At 37.8% G+C, this 23,631-nt stretch overlaps 1 protein-coding gene across 1 annotated transcript; it reads right to left on the minus strand.

The window, feature by feature from the left end:
- Window positions 1-12: 12 nt before the first annotated feature.
- Window positions 13-22,669, minus strand: LOC114133971 (zinc finger MYM-type protein 4-like). Its single transcript, XM_028000129.1, is given in 30 exon segments — window positions 13-807; window positions 1,261-1,335; window positions 1,420-1,513; window positions 2,319-2,599; window positions 2,601-2,655; window positions 2,658-2,784; window positions 2,861-3,012; window positions 3,091-3,220; window positions 4,118-4,194; window positions 4,295-4,540; window positions 5,263-5,380; window positions 5,464-5,585; window positions 10,879-11,017; window positions 11,189-11,232; window positions 11,788-11,901; window positions 11,987-12,161; window positions 13,216-13,370; window positions 14,095-14,245; window positions 14,347-14,727; window positions 15,266-15,381; window positions 15,492-15,642; window positions 15,778-15,990; window positions 16,196-16,421; window positions 17,215-17,339; window positions 17,470-17,666; window positions 18,829-18,892; window positions 19,295-19,441; window positions 19,533-19,585; window positions 20,629-21,214; window positions 22,433-22,669. Coding segments are annotated over 30 exon segments (4,695 nt in total). The 5' UTR covers window positions 22,472-22,669; the 3' UTR covers window positions 13-665.
- Window positions 22,670-23,631: the final 962 nt, after the last annotated feature.

Genomic DNA, 23,631 nt, shown 5'->3' on the forward strand with positions numbered 1-23,631 from the left:
AAAACACACAGATTATCTTTTAACAGTTCTTTAATATTTTTATGCAGTGTTGGAACTAGCCACAGAAATTGATTGTAATCTGTTAGCATTTTTTGTTATTTCTTAACAACACAGCTTTCTGTGTCTGAAACAAATTAAACTCTTTGGGGCTTCAGTTGTAATGAGTTCTCAAACAGATGCAATAACATTTGATGACTGAAACATTTACAGGACAAGTGCACGTCTGGGATTCATGAAAAGGAACTGCATGTTGCATGTTGAATATAAAAATGGGAACAGCTCAATGTTGTAACCGAACTAAATCTTGTAAATAATAGTACACAGTCAACTAAAACAGCCAATTAACAACGGTAGTTATGAAAGGCCACAAGGGGCTTAAAATACAACAAAATAGGATATGAGAATGAAAAAGAGGCACTAAGAGAAAGTGTTGCCCAGATAGGGTTAGGGTTTACCCTGGCATTTTTATCTTCTATGTGCTAAATCATATCAGGAATTGATAACATTTAAAATAACGAGTGTCCTTGAGGAAGATTCAAAGTTTCTCCAGAGAAAGCACTGAAACAAAGAGAGCCAACAGCTTTTCATCATATATATAGTCTAAAAATAAAACATCCAAACAGTGGAATAACAGCAAAACACACTTAAAATGTTGGTCTCTTCTGTCACACGGACGACTGAGAGAGTCCCTCAGCTGCAGCTGATCGCTCGTGTTCCTGCTGAACCTCCCTGACTGCCAAGATGCGAGTGAGCATGCTCTGGAGGGTGGAGGCGTCCAGCGGCTGGGACGAGTACCAGGAGGAGCTGCTGATGACAGATGCAGGAGTTATTACCGTAATAATAAAAAAAACCAAACACTTTCTTTTAAACCTTCTAGTATGATCAAACCGTCTGGGAACATTTCACCAACTGCTTCTCAATCCGTAACCTGGGAGTGTTTGATTTTTCTAAAGAAGCAATTGTATGCTACATGACATTTCTCAACTGACTAAAGCTATTTTTACATTTGTAAGCATATCTGAGAGTCTAAAAAGTTTTAGCGAGTGATGCATGACTTCTGTTTTTCCTGGGGTATAAATGTGATGTAACACAGTGCTTCATTTTTGTCTACTCTTCAAAATACTAAAGACAACGGTACTTTAGATCAAATAAGGCAGAAGTTATAGAAATACTTCTCTCCCAGGGTTTGACATCAGAGGAACCTTCGCGTTTGTGTTTAGTTTCTTGTCTGCAGAGCGAAATAAAAGACAATTTCCTCACCTTGACCTGCATGTGTGGACGTTCCTTTGAGGCCGGAGGTAAAACATGCTGCTTTGATTCTTCACAGACTCTGGGCTGTAGGAGGTCAAGACGACAAACCTAAGATGTATTGACTTTAAACAGAAGCATGTGTGTCTGTGTGCCTCTGTGGGGACTCACCATCTAGAGAGGTAGAACTCATAGAGTCGGACGGGACACTGCAGGGGGTTGGCTGCGTTTTCCCACATCTCTCCGTTGCTCCCAACCTGATGCTCTGGAAGCAAGATGAGGTATGTCACATTTTAAAATACATTCAAAGTTATTTCTTATTTTTCCAAGCAGGCAGACTTTCTCTCTGTAAAAGTACTCTAGGCCCACTAGTCTTTCTAAAGGATATAACACATTTTTGATCCCGTCCTTTGAACCAAAACCTGGAATATGTCCGATTTGTGAAGAACATGACTGAAAACCAGCAGGAACGAGTATCTAAAAGTTAAATACCCAGGAAAACTAATCGAACAAAGGCTTGAGACAGGACCTAACAGCTGTGTAGACAGTTAATCATCTACTAGACAGCAAGTTTTTAGCTAACAGAGGAAAATTATAAATATATCCGTCAAAATCTATTGGGAATTATTGATCATGACCAGTTTAAAAATAAATTTTCCCTCCACTTCACTTGTGAACCATTACCTCTTGTAGGTATATCATTTCAAATCTCAATTAAATACAGTAAAGTTTTTTGGCTGGGATGTGGAAGAATGAGACAAAGGTTTAAGGTTCATGAATACTTTTGGAAAACTCTTTGACTGTCCACCCTTCCTCATTGACAGGTTCACTTCAAAAACAACAGAATGATGGAGGAGAGCAGGAGTCGGTACTTATTTTATCTTGCACACATGCTGTGTTTGAAGCTACACTCTTGCTGATGTTCTTGGCCTCACAAAGGTAAATGTTGTAACATGTAAAGGGGGAGATACATTTTAGAGCTGCAGTGAGTTAATATAAAGGACTGGATTAGTTTCAGCTATAAGAAATAATTTGAAAAAGCCACAAAAAGTTGCTTTTCGAGGCACCACCTTTCTGCTCAGAGCCAGATGTCCCTGTGCTGTTTCTCTCGTACTGGAGGTAAACATTTCCGGCTGTGCCTTGGGGTTTGTAGCGCCGGGTGAAGTTGGAGAAAGACAGACGTTGGTGCTCTGCCAGCGTGGTGAGGTGGAGGTGCTTGGTGCAGAAGAAGAGCAGCGTGTTGAGCAGCACTATGGGTGAATAGGCACCCAGCTGCTTGCACTCCCACAGGTAAGACTCCTCGATGCGAGAGGGAACGATCCCACCTGAGGGAGGAAATGGGAATGTTGGGAAAATCAGGAAAAACTTGAGTTCTGATGGAGTTAAGATGGCCAACTGAAAGCTTGACTTCAGTGACGTACCACTTGGTTGCAGCTTTGGTTTCCAAAGTTGAAGCATCCTGCTGAGCTCGCTGCCAAACTGACTGTAAACCTCATCTGTGAAAATGTTTTCTATCCGCCCCCGCAGGAACAGATGCTGTTCACGGAGAAGACAAACTAGATCAGAAAACTCTGAATAAACCAAACTGGAAACCAGGGTGATGTTTGTGCACCTGTTGGATTCCCAGACAGAGGTAGAAGATGCTGTCCGGGCTGTAGGGCTCTCCGTTCGGCCGCCGGACCTCTCTGATGAAGCGGGTCAGAGCGAAGCCCAGCTCAGCGGAGCTGCACTGAACGATGTCCTCTTTGAAAACTACTCGACTGGCTGTGGAGGCAAAAGAATAAAATGTTTATGGGAGCAGTTTGGAGAAATTCAAGGAAATGAACGACGACGTTGCCTCACATTCTGTTGGCTGCTTGTTGCTTTGTTGGATCCAGCTCGTCCAGGCTTTGACCCCGTACAGATGGTTCAGCTTGGAGGAGGCAGGTGTTCCTGAAACACTGCGATCAGCAGAACCAGTTCGCCTGCGACCCTGGATGGACAGATGGTGAGAGCTTTAGTTCAAAACAAGCCTCTGAAATAATGAAATGCATGTCAGAATGATAAACCCACTTAAAATATTAACAGATAACAAAAATAAGACAAATACCCTGCAGTTCTACTCAAATAAAGCATTAAAAGCACATATTTCTACTTTCACCAACTTGTGAAATAATCTGTATTTAATAATTAATACACTAAATATACTAAATAATCTGTATTTAATAATTAATACACTAAATATACTAAATAATCTGTATTTAACAGTGAATACAGGCTATTTGAAGCCAAGTTTTGACGTCTGCTACATTTACTTAGTTTGCAAAAGTAAAACAAGACCAGTTTGGATGCTTTTTTTGTTGTTGCTTTTGGTACAGTCTACCCAAAAAATCAAATCAAATAGTTTGAATAAAGGTTGTATAATGAGAAATCAATATTTCAATATTTATATGTAACATAAGAAGCTCAACAGAGAAAGGACTATATAAATTATTTTAGTGAACACTGCAGAAATCTTTAATCCTGACCAACTACATTTTTGATAATCTAGCATCAGCTCTGCTTGTTGCACATCTTTGCTCTCTGTGATTCAGAAAGCAAATAGCAATAGTACTAAGTACTAAATAACCAAAAATAATTACTGGCTGAAGTACATATTGTCACTGTATTTGTAATATTGTCCTCAGAAGCACAGTTGCAAAACTATGCTTCTGAGAAAACTATAAGGATTAACTATAATCACTAAAACTACTTAAAACCGTCTAATTTTGCTTTACTTTTATATTCTTAAAAAAATACTTGAACTTTTTAGTTTTGTCCTGGCCTCATTTGACATGAGCTTCTCTTATCTTTAAATTTTACAACGCTGGTCTGTCAGAAAGTGTTGTACCCGTTTTCTGCCGTAGGAACCTTCTCTGCGTCTCTTAACTCCTCGCTGTTGAACAGATGAGTTCTGATTCAACAATTCTGTCAAAATAAATTAAAAAAAACTCTCAGCGTCGGTGTTTTTACATCTGAATCAGTTATATTTCTTATAACCATAAATAAACCATAAATGACAGCGCACCAGGCTGGAGGTCAGCTTCCAGATCCATCACAGGAGAGGAAGGAGGCTGATCTCTGCTTCTGCTGCTGGGACGATGATTGATGACAGCTGTACCCGTCTCTGGTTGGTCATCAGTCTCATGATCTGGTGCTTCTGTGCTTCTCTCTGAGCTTTCAGTCTGAAGCAGGTCAGTCTGAGCTGCTATCTCTTCATTTTGCTTTGTGTGACTGACGACTTCAGTCTTAACATCCCCAGAACTGCACTGATCTACAGCAAAAAATACACAAACCCAGGAAGCAGAAGAAAGAAGAAGATTTTAGTCCTGAACCTAAATCTGAAGAGTCTGAAGCAAAACATCTTAGATAAATCTTCTTCCTGGTTTTATATAGTAACAAACCTGCTCATAGTTTAGAGTTTCCTTACAGATAGCCAAATTTTCTTTTAAAGCTGACTTTTTCACTCATCATCTCTCGTTGTTGCTCACATCACTGGGAAATCATGTAGTGAAAGCTCAGTTAGCGAAACAAAAGAAGAAATTTTAAGAGTAATAAAGTACATCAGGTAATCTTTCAGCAAATTGTCTAAAGCATGCCTGTTTTGCAAATCACTTAAACTTATTTGCCTCCCTCGAGTTCACTTGATGATATTTGCATAATAAAGGCATTAAAGTATAACGTTTTAACATTAGAAACAGTGTAAAAAGTACCAGGACTTTGAAGGCATCGTAAAAGATTTTATGTTCATTTCATTAAAGCAGAGGCCCATGGGTTGATTGCTGGTTTCCTGCAACTTTGTTGACTAAATGAAAATATCAGGAGTAAGGCAAGGCGGTTTTGATTTTATTTTGACAGGGGCTTTGGTTCGATTGTTTTTTTGCTTCATTTTAAGACGTCCAAATTAAAATGATTTACTGTAGAAGGCACAATTTAAATCCTTCTGATGATCATAACTGATTCCAATAGGGATTTTTTTTCTTCTGAAATCGTTACCTATACTGGAAGAATATCTTTTTTCTTTTTCTTCCTCCTCTTCATCAAGCTTCTCCATCTGGACAGCTGCATCTTTCACATCCTTGGTCTGAGGCTTGACAACAATCGGCACTGGAATCTGGAAAACAGGAAACTTCCAGTTCCAGCGACTCCCAGTGTAACCAGTTATTCCCATTTCATACAAAGTGAACTGGCACATACCGGCATGGGTACCACCATGGCAACAGGCGTGTGCTGGGAGTACATGTTCATAGGCACTGGGACAAAGACTGGTACTGGTACTGGTACTGGAACCATGAACACCTTCATGTTTTCCTCCCTGTCTGCAGCGGAGATAATAATGAGTAAAGGGAGAAAGAGGAAGGTTAGAGTTTCTTGTGTTTATTGATATAATCTTAATCTAAAATAAACACTTGCAACACAACAAAATATTTTGGAATACATTTATTTTTAGCATATTATATGGAACAGTAGCGGTTCTAGACCAACTTCACCGATCTATGATTTTTTATGGTTGAAAAATACAAAAGAATGAAACAACAAAAAGGTGTAGGTTGTAGATCCCTGATCTATCAGATAAAAACTGTGATCCTAAAGCAATATGGATAAAAGCTATAAGAGAAGCCTTAGTTAATTTTAATTAATTGTTACAGTAAAACATAGGACTTTGGAGGTAAACCAGGAAACTGGTTAAAGAGACAAAGTACTTACAATTTGTGTGCCAATGGAAATCATCACAAGAAACTGATGCAATATAATTTTTTTTAGTACGAGGGTCAGTTTCAGATAAAAAAAAAAACAAAAAAAAAACAATCCTTTTATATATTGTTTAAAACGCTGCATTTTTTCTAAATTAAACCAAACGAATATAGATTTCTCTATTTTGTATTATTCTTTTGACCAATAAAGCTTTATGAAAACATATTTTTTATAAACTTAAGATGGTATTACTCTGTTTTAGATTATTACATAATGTTGCACACCATTGGCGGCTTTTTATTTCTACATAGCTTAAAGTTCCCTTCGATAAACCAAAGTGCAATTCTGATATTTAGCCAGCAGGTGTCGACATTTATACACGTATCTGCTGCGCAACATCCAGAAATTTCTGTAGGTCAGAGATCCTAAAAGTAAAACTAACCTTTGACTATTTGATGATAGCATGCCACAGCATAACTGAGAATAGCAAATATCTTCTGTGGATCATCCAACAAGTGTAATCGGATAAAAAACAGAGAACTGAGAAGTCTTTTTTTTTTTTTTTTCAAAAACCATTTATTGAGACTGTTTTCTTATAACAAGACCACTTACTTAAAATTCACTTGGTAAAAATCCTAATCAGACAAAGATTTAATGTCCAAAGTAAACTTTACCGTTGTAAAACAAAGCTGGAATCGACTCTGATGCATCAGTGAAGTGTTGCAAGGAAATCACTGTAACTTCAACAGTCTTAGAGTAACAACAACAACGGATCAGCAGAACAGGTGATTCAAAATTGCAGGTGACAGTCTGTGTGTGATACAAAACTTCACACTGCTTGCTTCCAGCTCAAGTCACATTATCCTGGCAACAGTGTTTTATTCTGATTTAAACGCTCAATGTGATGTTTAAAGACATCTAGTTGAATTCATTCATAACTGAACAGATGATGATGGATTAAAAAGCTTGCATCCACAAATCCATAAATGTCATTTTCTCTAGAAGTTCACCATAAATTAGTGTTTTAAAGAAAGAAAACCAATTTAATACTGAAATATCGATTAGAAAATAAACATGGCACAAAGCAAATGAGGTGAGAAAAAAAGAAAATGACTAATAAAAAGATGAACAGTTTTGCACTTGTTCTTCAGAGAAAATGTTTAAATAAAAAAAACATGCTGTAAAAGGATGAAATGTGATGAGTAAAAGTTGACAATGCACTGTAACTTTAATGACATGTTGATGTGTTCTGACACATATATTAATGAGGTAATAGTTTATTAGATCTTACAGTAGGCTCCGAGAATCCGAGAAGCCCTTCAAGTATTTCATCCTCAACCAGTAAAAGCAACATTAACACAAAGAAGAACTTTAGTACTACAGCAAATCACAGAAATCCTGTGGAAACTAAATACTGCTAACTTAAGATAATATACAGGGTTCCTACATGACTTACAAATACAAATAAATACAAATGTTGGGATTTTGTGAAACATTTAGTTTCAGGTTTATTGGCAGTGTGCAGTGAAAGAACAATAAAGGTTTCAAATCTGTGTGGAAAAATCAATTTCTTTAATTTAGAAAAAGCAATTTTTGACTGACAAAGCTGAACAAATGTTCCTGTGTACACTTATTTTCAGCAGATATCTTAAACCCCCAAATTATATGAATGGAAATTATTTTTTATTTGTCTAGAGACCAATTTTTATCTTGAGAAAATGACTTCTGGAGTTTCAAAACATCTCATATTGAGATAAAACCTGAAGTGTTTGGTACTGATTAAAAGTTTGATTAGCTTGCCGTCTTAAGATGAGAGCTCAAGATAATTATGTTCAGCTGATAAGTTCTTTGTATCAGAATACAATGTTGAGCTCATTCATGTGAATAATTTTAATATAAATAAAACCCCTAGGTTGTTTTGTAGTGACAAAAGCTTAATTAGGTCGTCGTTATTCACATCATGCAAGTTTCTAAGATATGACTGTCCATAAAATTTACAAAACAAAATAGTTCAGATGGATTATTATTTTATTACTGGTGTATTTATTTGTTCTCATTACATTATCTAGAAATATCTAACCACTTGCTGACAAAGGTTTCAGTGTCTCGCGATAAGACCTGAAGATCATTTTATGTTTTTTTGATATTATCTTTAGATGACATGATGTAAACCTTCCCTGGCAAATGATTTAGAAATTTAATGAGAAGCTTATTATATAGTAATAATTGTTCAATTAGGATATTGACTAAAATCTCAAGATTGTTTTGCTGTAGTAAAATTGTCATAAAATCATCTTGAAATAACAGAACCCAAAAGTTTTTGCTGAAAAAAGTTTCTATTTTTCATTACATCAGGATATGAACTTTACCTTTACAATGGGTCAATATTTTGATCAGGATTACTATGTTTGTTGTGCCAGATCTCAAGTTAAATTTAAACTGAATTATTTACATATCTTGATAATTAAATCATTATCTAGGAATAAAATGGTTTGGATCTCATGCAAATATTTTCCATTTTTTAGAACCTTGATTTCAGAACTGGGTTTCTTTTTAAATACCAGTTTAATTATATCCTTAATATTTTTGCCCAGTTAGTCATGCAAAAGGTTTTATTATATTATCTCAAAATAGCAAGATCTTGAAACATTTGCAGCAAAATGTTTCATTATCTTATCTTCAGTTGTTTTGTAGAGATAACAGTTAAATTAACTTGAGTTGAGGTCTCTGACTGTTTTGTTGTATCTTTATCTCAAATTCAGTGCCCAAACTTTCTGGCAAATACAGCCAGTCTCATTCTTAAGATAACATGACTGAGCCTTTTTTTTTTTTTAAATTAAATAACATCTCACTATCTCAACAAATCAAACCACCAACTTTGGAGATACAGTATTCGCTTATTATCTTGCTTATTCATGTTCAAAATATCCATCAAAGACCAATGATTTCTTTCCCTTAATTATACCCAAGAGTTGTGACAATAATGAATTAAAAAATAACTACTTCTTTGAGGTGCAATCCCTATGTTATATGAAGATTTTTTTTGATAATCAATAGACAACAAGCCCATGATGCTGAGACAAATCCTACCAAAATGATTTAAAGCAGTTCTCATCCGTTAATAACTTCAAAACTTCCATTATGTGTGATCGGTTTAATAATTACTCTACTTTTTATGAGTAAATTTGTTGGGCAAAGTCAAATTTTTATGAGACAGTATATGGAGAGGAGTCTGCAAACACTTTTCTTTTCCCCCCCACAAAATGTCTACAATTTTATTTTGTCCACATCAATCAAGGTTTTAAATTCCAATCTATACTTTTCAACATTGTAGGAACCCTGTAATTACAAAGAAAATACAAGATCAGTTTTTTCAATTTAGTGAGAGATGCTCCCAGCATGGTTTGGGATTAGCACAGACTGCGTAGTGTGAGACTGAACAGGAAGATTTTTAGGCTGCAGTTTGTTTTTTGTCTGTGTCTGCAGCCAGAGATGGGAGATGGCTTCTCAAAACAGCAGATCAGGAAGCTGGAGAGAGAAAAACCGGGTGACAAACTCGACCCTCAAAGGAAGTCAACATGTACTTCAACAACTAAAGACAGCATATAAAAACATTAAACTGCATCAGTAAGCATGAAAACAGGTTTATTGGTATGAATTAAAGTGTTTCTGTTACTCGAGAGGCTCACCTGGTGCTTTGTAGTTAAGTTTTGTGTGGTAAAGTTCAAAACAAGGCACAGGACAGAGGCTGGGCTCCTCAGTACATGTCTTACAGTAAAACGGTGTCTGTCTCTTCATTGTGCCACACTCTATTTCAGACTCCACATCCTTCTCTTCCTCCTCATTTTTCTCCTTGCTGACAGAAATTCCCTGCTCCTTCTCTGGCTCATCGTCACCATCCTCCATCTTTCGCTTCTTCTGTCCAGCCTCGCCTTCATCCAGCTTTCTCTTCCTCCTCTGGGAGCACACCTTGCAGCTGGAATCCGTCTCTTTTCTACCCAGGAAATGGCGCCCGGTTAGTCGAGCTGGCGTGAGGTTGCTCGGCTCAGTTTCCTCCTGGATTTTCGGAGACCGCGGCGGCGATCTGGATGGTTGGTCGGACTGCGAGGACCTATCTAGCAGAGCTGGTGCAATTGTTAAGAAAACTATTTAAATGAATCCCAGAAGAAGAACATTCAATAAAACATCTAAGATGTGACAAAAGCTTGTTTTTGGGATATTAGTGCAGATGATTCTCTATTAAAAAAACTTCTTTAAAATTTTAAACAAGTTTTTACACAGCAGTCAGAATGACCTGAGTTTAGAAAATCAAGAAGGAATTCACACAGTTGGGAAAAAACAAACATTTAATTCAATTTATTTTAAACTGTAATAAATTTTTAACACAAAAGTACAAATTTCATATTTGTATATTGTAATTTGTATCTCCTCCTCACTGAGATCACTGACTGCTGTATAGAGAAAGAAAAATATTGACTACTAAGAACTACTCCGCAAAATCTCACAGCAGGTGATAAAAATGAGAAAATGAGAATGTTTGTAGTTTGTAAATTTCTCAACATATACGAATTAAACATTTCATATTAGACCTACTATATACCCACACTGTAAAATGAGTGTAAAGCCGAGTGTTCATTCAGAATAGATTGCAGGACTTCTTTCTTTGGCGACTGTTCAAAAGCCATTTTTAGATGTCAAACAGCAGAAATTCATCCCCTCATATATTCCATTACGTTGTTCATAGTAACATATTGACATGCAAAAGTGTTAACATTGGCATGTTTCATTTGCTAGCTGCATAAGACTATAAATAAAATAAATGGTAGCTACTAAAGTCCTTAGGAGTGCATTAGTCTCCTCTGCAGCATTCTAGCTTGCAGCAAGCCTAAAACACTGAGAGGTGTTTCATGTAGTTACCTTCTGGTTCAGGGGAAGGTGAAGGCAGCTGGCACATGATTTCCTGGTCCATGGTGAAAGGTCGGCACAGAACAGATTTGTTTTTCATCTGACGGCGACGGGGCGCGGGCGCTCGCATGGCGTCAGTCTGAGTACTGGCCTGCGGGCGTCACAGATTTGATCTGATTATTTCCTATAAATATGTTTTCTCTAATCAGGTAATAACAGTTCGAACCTCAGTAGTTTAAAAAGGACAAAAATGCTTTTTAAAATCTTGTTTAAATTACTGTATATTCAGTTTGAACTGTATTTTAAAAAGAAATGTTCATACATGATCAAGGTTCTTTCCATCTATGCTGGAGGATGGGAGCTCTCCTGCAAAATCGGGATAAAAACAAAATGAGAAACACGACAAAAACTATAATTACCGTAAATAGCTATATCAGAAGGCCTAAATTAGTTCAAACGTCTGTGTGTGGAAGAGTTTTAAAGGGGAATACACAACTGAAAATGGGATAAAAACAAATAAACAAATAAAACCAGTATAACAAAATGGAACAATAAAGAATGAACTTAATGGTGAAAGAAAGCGACAGTTATTCTGAGGTGTAGAATAATAGGTGCCTCCACACATTGCATGGAGGCATTGAAATGCCTTGCTTTGCTTTTCTATGCATTGCTATAGAAGCCCCCAAAAATACTTTATAAAGGGGAAGAACAAAAAAAAAAAGTAAAAACATAGTAAAATGCTGCAGAAGAACAAGACTTGTGTAATTTTCTAGGAAAAAAAGTGAAGCTGAATTAAGAGTTTCAACATGTTTTCTGGACTAGCTATGCAAACTTAAGATGCAGAAAATAAATAAAGTTAAACAAATAAAGTTAAAAAAAATGGACTTAGAAAATTTCAGGATGTAAGTGGTAGAAACTAACCGGTCAGCGCTGTACCTGCCGACCCGCTGGGTTGGGAGGCCGAGCCGTTGGCTAAAGAGACAACATCTGCAATGACAGGATTCATCTTCGAGGGGTGATGAGGCTGCGCTGGAGCTGGACAAACATTTAAATTGAAAGATTGTCTTACTGAAGCAACAGACAACTGGATAAGAAACTTTGATTTTAAATAACTTGCTACCGGATGGCAGTGGCGGGGCAGAGGCCATGCCGTTGCTGGTGTGTTGGCTCGCCTCAAAATGAAGGCAGCAGTACTGCAGCAGGCAGGCCATGTTGCAGAAGTTGCAGACTGAACCCAGGCACTGCAGTTTCTCACTCATGTAGCCCTGCTTCCTGCAGCTGTCGCACCGACCCATCTGGGCAGAGGAACAGTGAGGGAATAAAACATCAGATTTGATCACACTGGGATCTAAACCGAGGGGAGCCAACAGACCCTGACCCAGAGCTCCAAATCTACACATGCTCTGTGGAGGAAGTCAGTTCATGCTTTTCAGATATGATGTATAACTATGAAAAATGTCAAATTCTCACTCAAAGCATACAAATTGATTTATTTTTTTAATACATTTTTCCAGCGCTGCAGAAATACCTGAAAATGAACCAAATATGAATCACAGAATAATAATAACCTTATTTGTTCTGTTTCACTGTGAAAAACATGAATATGACAGATGGCAAAGTTTATAAATTACACACATTTTCTTCCAAATAGAGTATTGTTACAAATTACCATTAATTGTCATAATTAAAAAAACTATTAACATTGTACACATTATTCTCAACAATATTACATTTATGATCAGATTGGACTGTGTACATGACTTTAAACTGTTGCTAGGATTAAAATTAATAGCATTTTTGTATATTTCGAAATGAATTCAACCAGTTTTTCTTGAAATTGCTCTAAGAAGACATTTCTTGTGAATTTATGTGATATAAATAAGCTGATTATATGTAAGTGATACGGCTCCAGAAATAAGACACAATAAAAAAATAGAAAAAATGACCAAATTGAATCCTCGTGCTGCTTGGTGTAAAGAGTCTGAAATTCCTTCCTGTTTCTGATAAGAGCTCTTATTCAGAATATTTACACGTGAGTATGAGGTTTTTACTGAAATCTCCAAGGGAGGAATAGCAATTTTGTTTATACACACTCTAATCAGAGGAGGGAAAGAAGAAATCAACCTAAAAAGAAAGAATATAGATTTTCTACCTTAATATTTACATATTTTTTTTACATCCGTGATGTTCCTGAAAGGTAAAATATCCACAATGGATAACAGGAGATTCTACTTCTTTAAGACAAGTTTTTGTTTCCTTTTTTGGGCACGAGCTGCCTCAATGTTTTTTGGGGTTTTTTGTTACTTGCTGTATGAACACATTCTTGTGGGACGTCTGTCCTATACTTACTCCATAGTAGAGCACCGTGTACTGGGACATGCAGTGAGGTTTGCAGAACTCCTCAATCTTCCCTCCATAGTGACTGAGCATCATCTTCTGGCCAAGGCCACAGCAGTAGGAGCAAGGGCGCAGGGCGCGTTCCTGTTTGAAGAACTGCTTACAGTCTGGGGCAAAAGAAGGAAATGCCGTATTAACAAGATTAACAATCCTAAACTTCAATGAATCTGTTAAACCTGCTGCAGCTGACTTGACTTCATTATTCACTTTGTTTAGATCAAAATTCTATGCTTTTCCAGATTCAATCCTTCAGAGATTTCCGTATCTCTAAACACCATATTACAGTATAAACAAACAGATTCAGGCAGATCTTTTTACTGACGATCTTGTAAAAATGTAAGCTTGCAAAAGCCAGAGATTATAAGAAAGGAGCAGGAATGTATTGATTTTGTCCTTAACTGATCTGTGCATTTATTGTCTTTTTATTTATTGTGATTTTTTTCTGATAAGAACTTTGATTAATTGTCTTGATAAATTTGAATTAATGATAAAAACAACATCTACAATTATATTGTCAGTTTTTTAATACTATTTTCTCCCATTTGTTACACAAGAGCATATATAAATATCAGTAAATTTGACTTTGCATCATAGGAAATTAAGAAATGCTTTTAGTTAGTATTAGTATTTATAATATTTGCCATGGTAGCTGCAAAATTCTCTAATATATGACGCTAAAACACAGATCAAAATCAGCCACAAAATTCTGATTGGTAAAACTCTACTCTACATTTTATATTACAAATATTTTCCAGTGTTTATTTTTTTAGGATGTTTAGTGAAGTACATCTTTTGCATAAGCAGAAAATAAAACATGATCTTTTAACGTACATTCACTGCAAAAGAACACGTCCTGGTGACTGAAGCTGGTGACCTCATAAAGGACCTTTTCTTCTTTACAGTAGTCGCACACAGAGAGGACATTTTTCTGGGTGTTGTACTGATCACAGCACGATTTACTGCATAACAACAAAATACGACCCTGTAGGCGGACAAAAATCCGACATAAGAGGCATGAATGTTTGTCAGCAGGGTTTCACAGATTGATAGAACAAAGTTAAGAGAGTGACTCAAATTTCCCACCTGGTGGGTGATTAGCAGCGGCTTGTTGCTGAACTGTTTGCTACACTGATAGCAGGTCAGAGCGATGGCATCACTCAGTCCATCCTCCAGCGGTTTGACAGGCTGCTCTAGGGGGGATCTGGCGTGGGCTTGTCCAGGAAGAGTAGGAGTGGACACAGCCGAATGCGGAGGCACTAGAGGGGGTACCGACGTGTAACTGGGGTGGTGTCCTGGGTATGGGACTGAAGATGAGTAATCCTGAGGAATGGGGGGGACAGAGGTGGCCCCGGTTACCCCATTGGCTGCGGTGGAGGGTCCCGGCTTTGGAGCATCCTTATTGGGAAGGTCCCTGAGAGACGAGGTTCCATTGGTAAGATCAGGCTGAGATGTGGGAGGAGATTTCTGCAAAATAATTGTACAAAAAATTCATAAGGAAGAACATAATTAAACATGATATATATATAGGGATGCAAGTTATCAGTTAATGAGTTATTGATCGACTAACGATTACCGTAATTGATAAGTTTTCATTTTCTTAAAAACCTGAGTTTTCTCTTGCATCAGTAGAATCTTTCCATAAGATGAAGGGCTAAATTTTTCACTTGTTGAATGTTTATATTTCTAAACAGAACCACATAAAGTCCAGTTTCCATCCCACACTGTGTTGGGACCGTTTCTCTTTCCTGCTCTGGGATCCCTCCACCATCTTTGTTTCTGCATCAACTGGCTCCAGTTAAGGAGGACCAGTGTCGCCCCCTGCTGGATGGCGGGCAAACTACAACACTAAAAGAAGGTCTAGCAGCCTTGATTAGTTAATCAATTGGAATTCATTTGAATCTAATAAATCATTATTCACCAATTAATCATAGGTCGATTGTTTGAATTCTACATATTTAAACTATTTAATCTGGATTTTATAACTGAATATATGATGTTTTACCCTGAATGTGGTCACACAGGCTAAGGAACAGAAGCTGCGAATGGTGCCATCCACCATGGCGAGATGATACTGAGGAACCGCAGAAACTTTACACAGGCCGCAGGGGAATGGAGTACCTACAAAAACAGTTAAATTAAACATAAATTAAACTATCATGTTTTAATGCCGAGCCCTTAGATTCAGTCTGAAGGACCAAACTAACAATGCTACATCCATGGCATCGTACCTGTGAGGCTGTGGTTGGGTGGCCGACTCTGTTCCACACATGTTGGAGAGCAGTACAGTTGAACTTTACCCTTGTGGTCACGCTCCATGATGGTAGAGGACACCACTGTGGTCTTGTGACAGTTGGCACACTCTGTCGTCTTTCTGCAACTCTGCAGAAATAAATTGTTGCTCACAAGTCCTGATCATAAAATTTCTGTCTCTACCAACTTGATTTGAGAAAAACAGAAATTCAACCTAAAACTGCAACAGAAAGGGAAACACCTACTTCAGTTCTTGCAACATACCTGTTTAAAGGTACCAATACAGGTGGAACTACAGAAGTTGAGCTGAGACTTTTCAATGGTTAGCGTGTGACAGGAACCTGACTTGCTGCTGCAGTAAAGCCCACAGCCTTCGCAGCAGTTCAAGGCAAGTTGACGCTGTTTGCGCCAGGTTAAGAAGCAGTTGTCACTGCAGAGTCTGTGCAGTTTCCCTTGATAGGTGACTTCATGCTCAATCTGCTGCAGAAATAATGATCAAAGACAAAAACACCAAATGAGCTCGAGTTAAAAGGGACAAAAACAACGGCAAAGACGTCTCAAGGACACAATCCATGCAATAAACCTTTATTAAAGATGACTTGCATCATAGTCAAAAGCAAATGTAAAGGTTTTTACATGCAGCTAAACAGAAAAGTGAAAAAAAAAAATTAAAACATCATGCCTTGTTGGTGGATTTGCAGACGCCACAGAAGGGTTTTTCAGCTGGACGCTCCACTGGTTTTTCGGGTGGCTTCTCAGGCTTCCTCTCAGGTCGTTTATCAATTATAAATTTTTCGCCTTGTTTCTTCTTGTGTCTGTATACAGACAGACAGAACTGGCCACAAAAGTGCATGAATGTGCTGTTTTCTGCTGGGACTGTGACCATGTCCCTTGGCTGAAGGATCTCCCTGCAAACAGAGCAGAGGGAAGGATAAATGCAGATCATTGGTTCTCCAACATGACACAGCTCTCAGGTGACACCAAGTTTGCTTCTAATTGGTTGAGAAGTCCTTCTTTATGTCTCCTGCCCAGGAACCACAAGCTTCAAAATACAAACTGAAGATCTTTACTTCAGCCACAGAAGTCCAGTTGTCTCTCAAAGAGGTAAAGCATCTCAATTTTGGACCAGTCAAGGCGGATTTCTGTCGTAATTATTTTTGTGCTGAAAGCTGATCAATGAAGATGTTAAATAAAGATTCTAATGTTCCTGAATCACGGTCAACTCTTTTTGTTTCCTCTCAGATTAAAGGTGGAAATCAAAGCAAAAACATAAAATGTCTCTCTTTGACTTGAACATTTCCTGTGAAATAAAACTTAATTTGTAGGGTTTAATTAGCGTAGTACTTGTTACTCAATATTTGCTAGTAAATTCATTTTGCCCATAGACAGTAGATATGAGACAGTAGAATAATAAATATAATTCTTGGTTGACAGTTCTTGTTGATTTTTCCCATATTATCTTTAGTTGAGTGAATTTTTGTGTCAATTCCAAATAAATCTGAGATCCTGAGAAAAGTTCAGAAATGTCCTGATTGTTCTTTTTATGCTACACCTATTATTGGTAACAAATGAAGATTTATAAGTTTACAAACCCAAAGTTACTGGTAGATTTCATCACTGACACCTTCAAAGTGACCACATATGGTAGCTAAAAAAAGTAATGAAAAGCCTTGATGCGTTGCAGCCGACAGGAAATTCTACCTGTTGCACTGGAAACACGCGCGACCCTTTGTGATTGGTGGAAGATGGCCCGTCAGACATACTGTAGAGCAGAAGAGCTGAGTTGAGCCTTTTCTTTGGAAAGCTGTTTGGCCTTTCAGCAAAACCTAGAAAATATTAAGACAGCATGACATAAACACCCATGTCCTCCAAATCTACAAAACAGACCATAAATAAAGAAAAAGCAGCGATGTAACAAAATCTATCACCTAAAGTGTAAACCCTGGAAAACTTTACCTTGGCACAGCCGCTGCAGCGAACACTCCCAGGTACCGCAGGTGGAGGAGGGCGCGGAGGGAATGCGGTCAATGTGGGTATTGGAGTCGGGACTGAAACTACTGGTCTAACTGGGAGGGAAGCCACGGCCTGCAGGACGGCTCCTCTGCTGGGGATTAAAATATGCGTCGTGGTCGGGGCCGGAACAGCTGGAGGCACTTGGATTAATAAAAAGGAGGGGCAGGAGATCAATTTTTTTTAAACTAAATATGCAACTGTTTATTACTAATAACCAGTGAGTCTGACTACTGGTTCTGAATGAATTTTTGTTTTTAAAATTTAAGTAAGAACTCTTGATCTAAGATAAGAACAGAAATAACGCAGAAAGAAGACAAATTTCAAATAAAAGTGCTAGACAATAAATTACGCATTTCAACCAAGGATGCTGAAACATTTATCAAATTAGCCACAGAAAACTGAAATATTTTCAAAAATACAAGCATGAATGTAAGAGTCAAGTAAAGTCACTTGTGCTGAAAAAGTACAGTGGGAAAAAAACTTTTAGCTTCCACTTGTAAATTTTCAATGTAGCTTTAGTGGTTTATGTAGAAGCTTTTGACAGGCTAAAGAGCGTCTTCAATTCCTTTCTAAAAAGATTTTGAAATTCAAGAAAAAAGGAGTCAATTGGAGGCTGGATATTCACATAAAACTGTCTGACCTACAATATAAGAACTGTTTAAGAAGCATGTTTTGTTGTACAGTGAAAAGAAAAGGCATTTTTCCATTAAATATTACCTCTAAAATGTTTTGATCATCTAATTCTCATATCAGACAAAGATAACTTGGGTAAATGAAAAACAAAATTATTTAACTCATGATGCTTTCAGCACTTCCGCTGCCCACCTGAAGGATTTGCTTTTTCCACTCCTGCGTTTTAATATATCTTTTTATACTTGAACATCTGTGGTTTTGTGCTAACGACAGGCTTTGCTTGGCTGAGGCGAGTTGCAATGAAAGCAGAGTGAACCATTTCTTCATTCCCACCTGTGACAACTGCAAATATGCAGCAATGTCACAGCAACACAAGGACAAACTGTGACACTAACAGAAAGAGAGACGATGCTCCCCAGAGCCCTTGCACCAAACTGCTACCCATTAAACTCACAAGATAGACACGTCATCATGTAAAACATGGTAAAAAAAATACAACAACATGGCTAAGGTATTCCACAAAAAGCATAAATAGTGTAACAAAAGCTTTAGTCTTAGTTTGATTGGGATCTTAATGAGAACAATTTATTTTACCACCTTTTTCTTCAAGACTTGTCTTTTTGAATAATCAGCCCCGTTATTTTTAAAGTAAACAGTAAAGACACTCACTGGTAGAAGACGTGAAAGTGTTTCCTCCTCCTACAGAGAAGACAGAGCTGATCCTCAGCTCTTCCTGAAAACATCAAGACAAAAACAAAGCAACATCTTTGTACTCTTACTTGGTTTTATGCATCAGGACATAGAAAATGAAACGCAGCTCCACTCAAGAGTGAACAAACAATTTCATAGTGAGCAAGACCTGCAGAAAATAACAAAATATTCACCCTGAAAGGCAAGAGTCTGGTGACTGCTGTGCATATGTTCATAGGAGAGTTTAAAGACCAAAAACAACAGAATTTTCTGTAAATAATTTTTAAGTTACATTCCACAGAAAATCTGTGACTACTGAACCATGAATAGACAGGGGGCCCACTGTACTTTAAACAATAATCTAAACTGAACTGTCCTAACAATCTCAACTGAGACTTCACTAAATCTGCAGCTAGTTTAGTTTTACATAACAACACCGACCTACCTCTTGCTCCAGCTCCTCTTTGATTTGCTTAGTTGAGTTCTGAGGAAGCAAAGCAGCATCATAGCCTTCATCAATCGGCTCGTCCTTAATGTTTACCCTGGGAGACGGCGGAGGATTACGATTCTCCCCTTGAGTGTTCCCTGACGTCTGAAAACAAACCAAAAAAACCCCCAGCTTTTATGGATAACTGGCGCCAATTTGAAAGTGAAATTACTCCAAATTTTGTTTAAATCCTGACCTCTTCCTGTTGGCTGTCTTCCGTCTCCTCTGTCTGGTTCAGGCCCCCAGCAGCTGGCAATAAAGAGAGAATGTGTGTAAACAAGGAGAGATGATAGCACACCATTATCTCACCATAACCAGCAACATAAGAGAAGCCCACAAGCAATTACTGACTCCCTCCGTATGTTATCCTCTATTAGCACATAATCGGTGGAACAAAGCAAAACAACTTTTTTTACTTGGTTTTAAGCTCATTGTTTGTGTTAAGATGACGTTTCCAGACTCAAATTTCCAGAGTTTTTTGCCCATTTTCTAAAGTTTAAATACTAAAGTCCACTACATATATTTATGGAAGTGATATATTGTTTTCATTTTGATGAGGAAGCACCAAAACCAGAGACAGGAAGGAGATAAGTAGGATCCACATAGTGAAGTGAATCTGCATGGCTGTACTGATGACACAAGGACAGATGGACATATGACTAGATAAGGGGTGCCAATTATATAAAAAAAAAAAACCAATAAAAATAAATTCTGTTTTGATTAACATTTGAAGAAACTTGCAGGTTGAAAATCATTCATCTCCAGCTCATTAATCACCAATGAATCTTTTATTTACGTTATAGCTGCTGGTAAGCCTTTATCGTATTTTTAACAATCAATTTTAAGCAATGAGCTCCGAGTCTATGAGGCTGCAAGGCCTCCTATCCATTACCTTAATCTTTAGATCCCTCAACAGATTCTTGATCAGATTCAAGTCGGGGTTTTGAACCAACTGGGCTTCTTCAAAACATTAAGATTGCTTCCAATTAAAGAAAACGATTTCTTCAGATCTGAATCTGTCAGTAGGAAGAGTACTTTTGAGCTTAAATGTGTGAATGGATGCAAGTGGATAGATGGACAAATGGCTAAACAAGCAGATTAAAGGATGGAACCTGTATTTATAAAATAGGATAGTGAATAAAGTCTGTAAAAACAAATAGTTTTTCCGCACTCTAATTTTCAGACATGAAGAGTACTTTAGTAGTTTATATATTTTTCCAGAGAGTGTTGGGGCATTGTATTTAACAGACTGGTGATCAATCTCCTTCTTAGTATACGTTATGGACTTTTACCTTTGTCGTGCTCCGGGGTGTTATCCTGGGAGGAGTGGGAGGTGTTGGCAGACTCGGTGCTCCCCTCATTCTCTTGCTCCTCCTCTTCAACTTCAGGTTTTTGGTCAAAGGGGTTGCTCTGAGACGCACTGTTCTCCTGACCAAGCTGACTTATTTTGCTGGCCTTACCCACATCAACATCTTCTAGGGAGCCCATCGGCAGGGCATAGTGCCAGTCCTCCTCATCCTCCTCCTCAGGTCCATAAGAGGGAAGACCATCCAGTGCATCATCAAAGGCTGCTCCACCACTCCCTCCACCTCCTCTTTCGCTCCTCACCATATTAAATGAGGACAGCTTTTCAGAAGAGGATGAAGTGAGGGGAGGAAAACTTGTCTCTCCCGTCCCCTCATCCGTCTTTTTCTCTTGTCTGCTCGAGTTGCTATCTTCTTCAAGCGGCTGGCTTTCCGCTTGTTCTAAAGTTTCGTCCAGTCCCTTTGATTCTGGCTGACCGCCACTCTTAGAGGAACCCACAGAGCCTCTGGAGGAGTCGGCGAATTCTCCCAGCCCCATCACTTCATCGAACATTCGGGACATCTCCTCGTCGCGCTGAACGGAAGAAAATCCATTAGGAAAGAATCCCCTTAAGTTTTTCAATATGACTGATAAGCACTTAGGAATTTCCATCACTCGTACACTAACAAGGTTTCCTCCAAATTGATACTCAGATAGTTTTTTCATCTGAATTATGTTAATAAATTACTGCTGACTGGCTAAAACACCTATAAAGTGGTGTCTCCACTATAGTTCATCATGAACTAATCATTTCATGATGTTCTCTAATCCTAACAGGGTCATTGAATGTTTGGAGGAGTCAAGACAGGACTTTTAGACCCGACACACTGTACCAAGTATTAAGCATAATAATGGGATATAATGGGGCTGTACCATGGAAGTATTAGCATAGTGCACAAAGTGGGTATAACTACATCACAACCGTAACTTCATCTCAAATAAGCAGCCAATCAATACACAGATAGTACCAATCAGTACTGCTTTTGCAATGTATAAAACCTTTACTTTAACCAAACTGAGGATTTGTAGACCACTTTTAAAAAGCCAGACAATGACAGAGAACAAATCTCCAGCTAGAATTATGTTACAAGTTTGTTTATAACTACAAATAGCATGTGGTAAAGGTGTAACTTCATAAAGGTAACCCTAATACGTGGGTGCCTTTATGTACATTTCTGACCCTCTAGTTGTGGGTACCTCCCTAGTATTACATGGATCCAGGCCTAGTATGGTCCAGTTGTGTGCAAGAGGCGTGTCACCAACTCTTTAATAATAAGTAGTTAATCACCGTTTAATTTATTTTCAGATGCATAAATAGTCGCAAACGTACAACATTTGCTTAGGACAATTTAAAAAGATGGTGGAAATATTACGGCTTCAGAAGTCACTGCGGTGAATTTGAAAAAACGGACTAAAATCTGCTATTTTTATTGTTCACAGCAGTCCTTGGTCGTGTTTTGTAAGAAATGGAGGCAACTGCAACGCAAGCCTAAAATGTATGGGTTAATACAGGACCTAAAGGTGTACAGAAATACCAGCTAAACGCGGTGATTGTTTGCGTTTTCCATTTTTTTTTTCCTGAAACAAGATGCTAAGCAGGGCTATGTAGCTAGCTAACCGATGCTAGCCAAAAATGAGCACCTCTCTACCGGAAGCTGAACCTAAACTACAAAGGTTAAAATGAAACTGCGCTAACTAATACGTTTAGCCGTACCTGTCTGTTGATGATCACTTATCGTTTTATTTTCATACCTTTAAACGTTTAAGTCGAAATTCCTCCGACTCCGCCATGTTTTAATTATGCTGCAGACACCGCGCTTCCAGATGCCCACCTCCTCTTTTTTTCCTCCTCCTCCGCCTCAATGGTGCTACAAGACGGACCAACAACAAATATGATGCATTTAATCAGGACTAGCTGCTAATTTAATTCTACAAATAATACACGCAACTATTAAACCCCGAGTGTTTTATTTAGTGACATTTTCAGAAAATACACAACTACATCAAAAAAGCTTTACCGTAACTCCTAGACTAAGTGCTCCCTTTCTATTTTTTTTTTATTCCTAGCGATGTAGTAAATTGCATTTTGTAATCAAAGCCTTAAAAAGGCTTTTCAGTGTTTCCTGATTCCCTTCTCCAGACCTCCCTCAAATGCCAACACTCGCTTATAATTAGGCCAACACACTAACTTGCTGCATTAGAAGTTAGTCGTTTTTCCGACGTACCACAAATGCAACTTGAGGCCAGGCTGCAGTCGGGCTTTTCCTTCCTAGCTATTTCTAGGAAGTTTGTAGGTTTAAAACTTTCCTTTTTGATCAAGCTTATACAGATTATCCTAAGATATCCCTGCAGGAGGACATCCTGACTCGTTCTTCACTCTGATACTTTATTCTTCTACTACTCTCGAATTAGCATTATTTGCTATTATTTTAACTGTTAACTTTATGTTTTCTCAGTTTCCCTCTTCTACCCTCCTGGTCTGGTGTATTTGGCTGTGGTACCTACCTAAAGAGGAGCATTTGCTGGGATAATGCTGCTAACCACTAAATGTTCTTCGCCTGCTATTAACGTTTTACGTTTTATTTACATAGCAAGTAGACTTGCTGCATTGTTTGATAACTAGGATCAGTTAGAATGTATGTAGATTGAATTGTTCTGCAAAATGCACTGAGATGTCTTGTTATAAATTGGAATGTTCAATTCATTTCAATTCATAGCAATAATAACTACAATAGATCTCCTGTTCAGCAGAGCTCCACCAATCTATTTGTGTCGTCATTTTTAATATGTAAAAAAAAACCGACAATTTTTTTTTTTTTTACATATATCTGTAATTATTATTCATTAATTTCAATATAATTATCAAATCTGTTATAACAATCAAATGTTTAACAAAATTTGGTGCGCACATATTACGTCGCACTTGGTAGTCGGTGTTATTTGCCAGTTAG

Source organism: Xiphophorus couchianus, chromosome 19 (genome assembly GCF_001444195.1).
Source record: "Xiphophorus couchianus chromosome 19, X_couchianus-1.0, whole genome shotgun sequence".
NCBI classification, from domain to species: domain Eukaryota; kingdom Metazoa; phylum Chordata; class Actinopteri; order Cyprinodontiformes; family Poeciliidae; genus Xiphophorus; species Xiphophorus couchianus.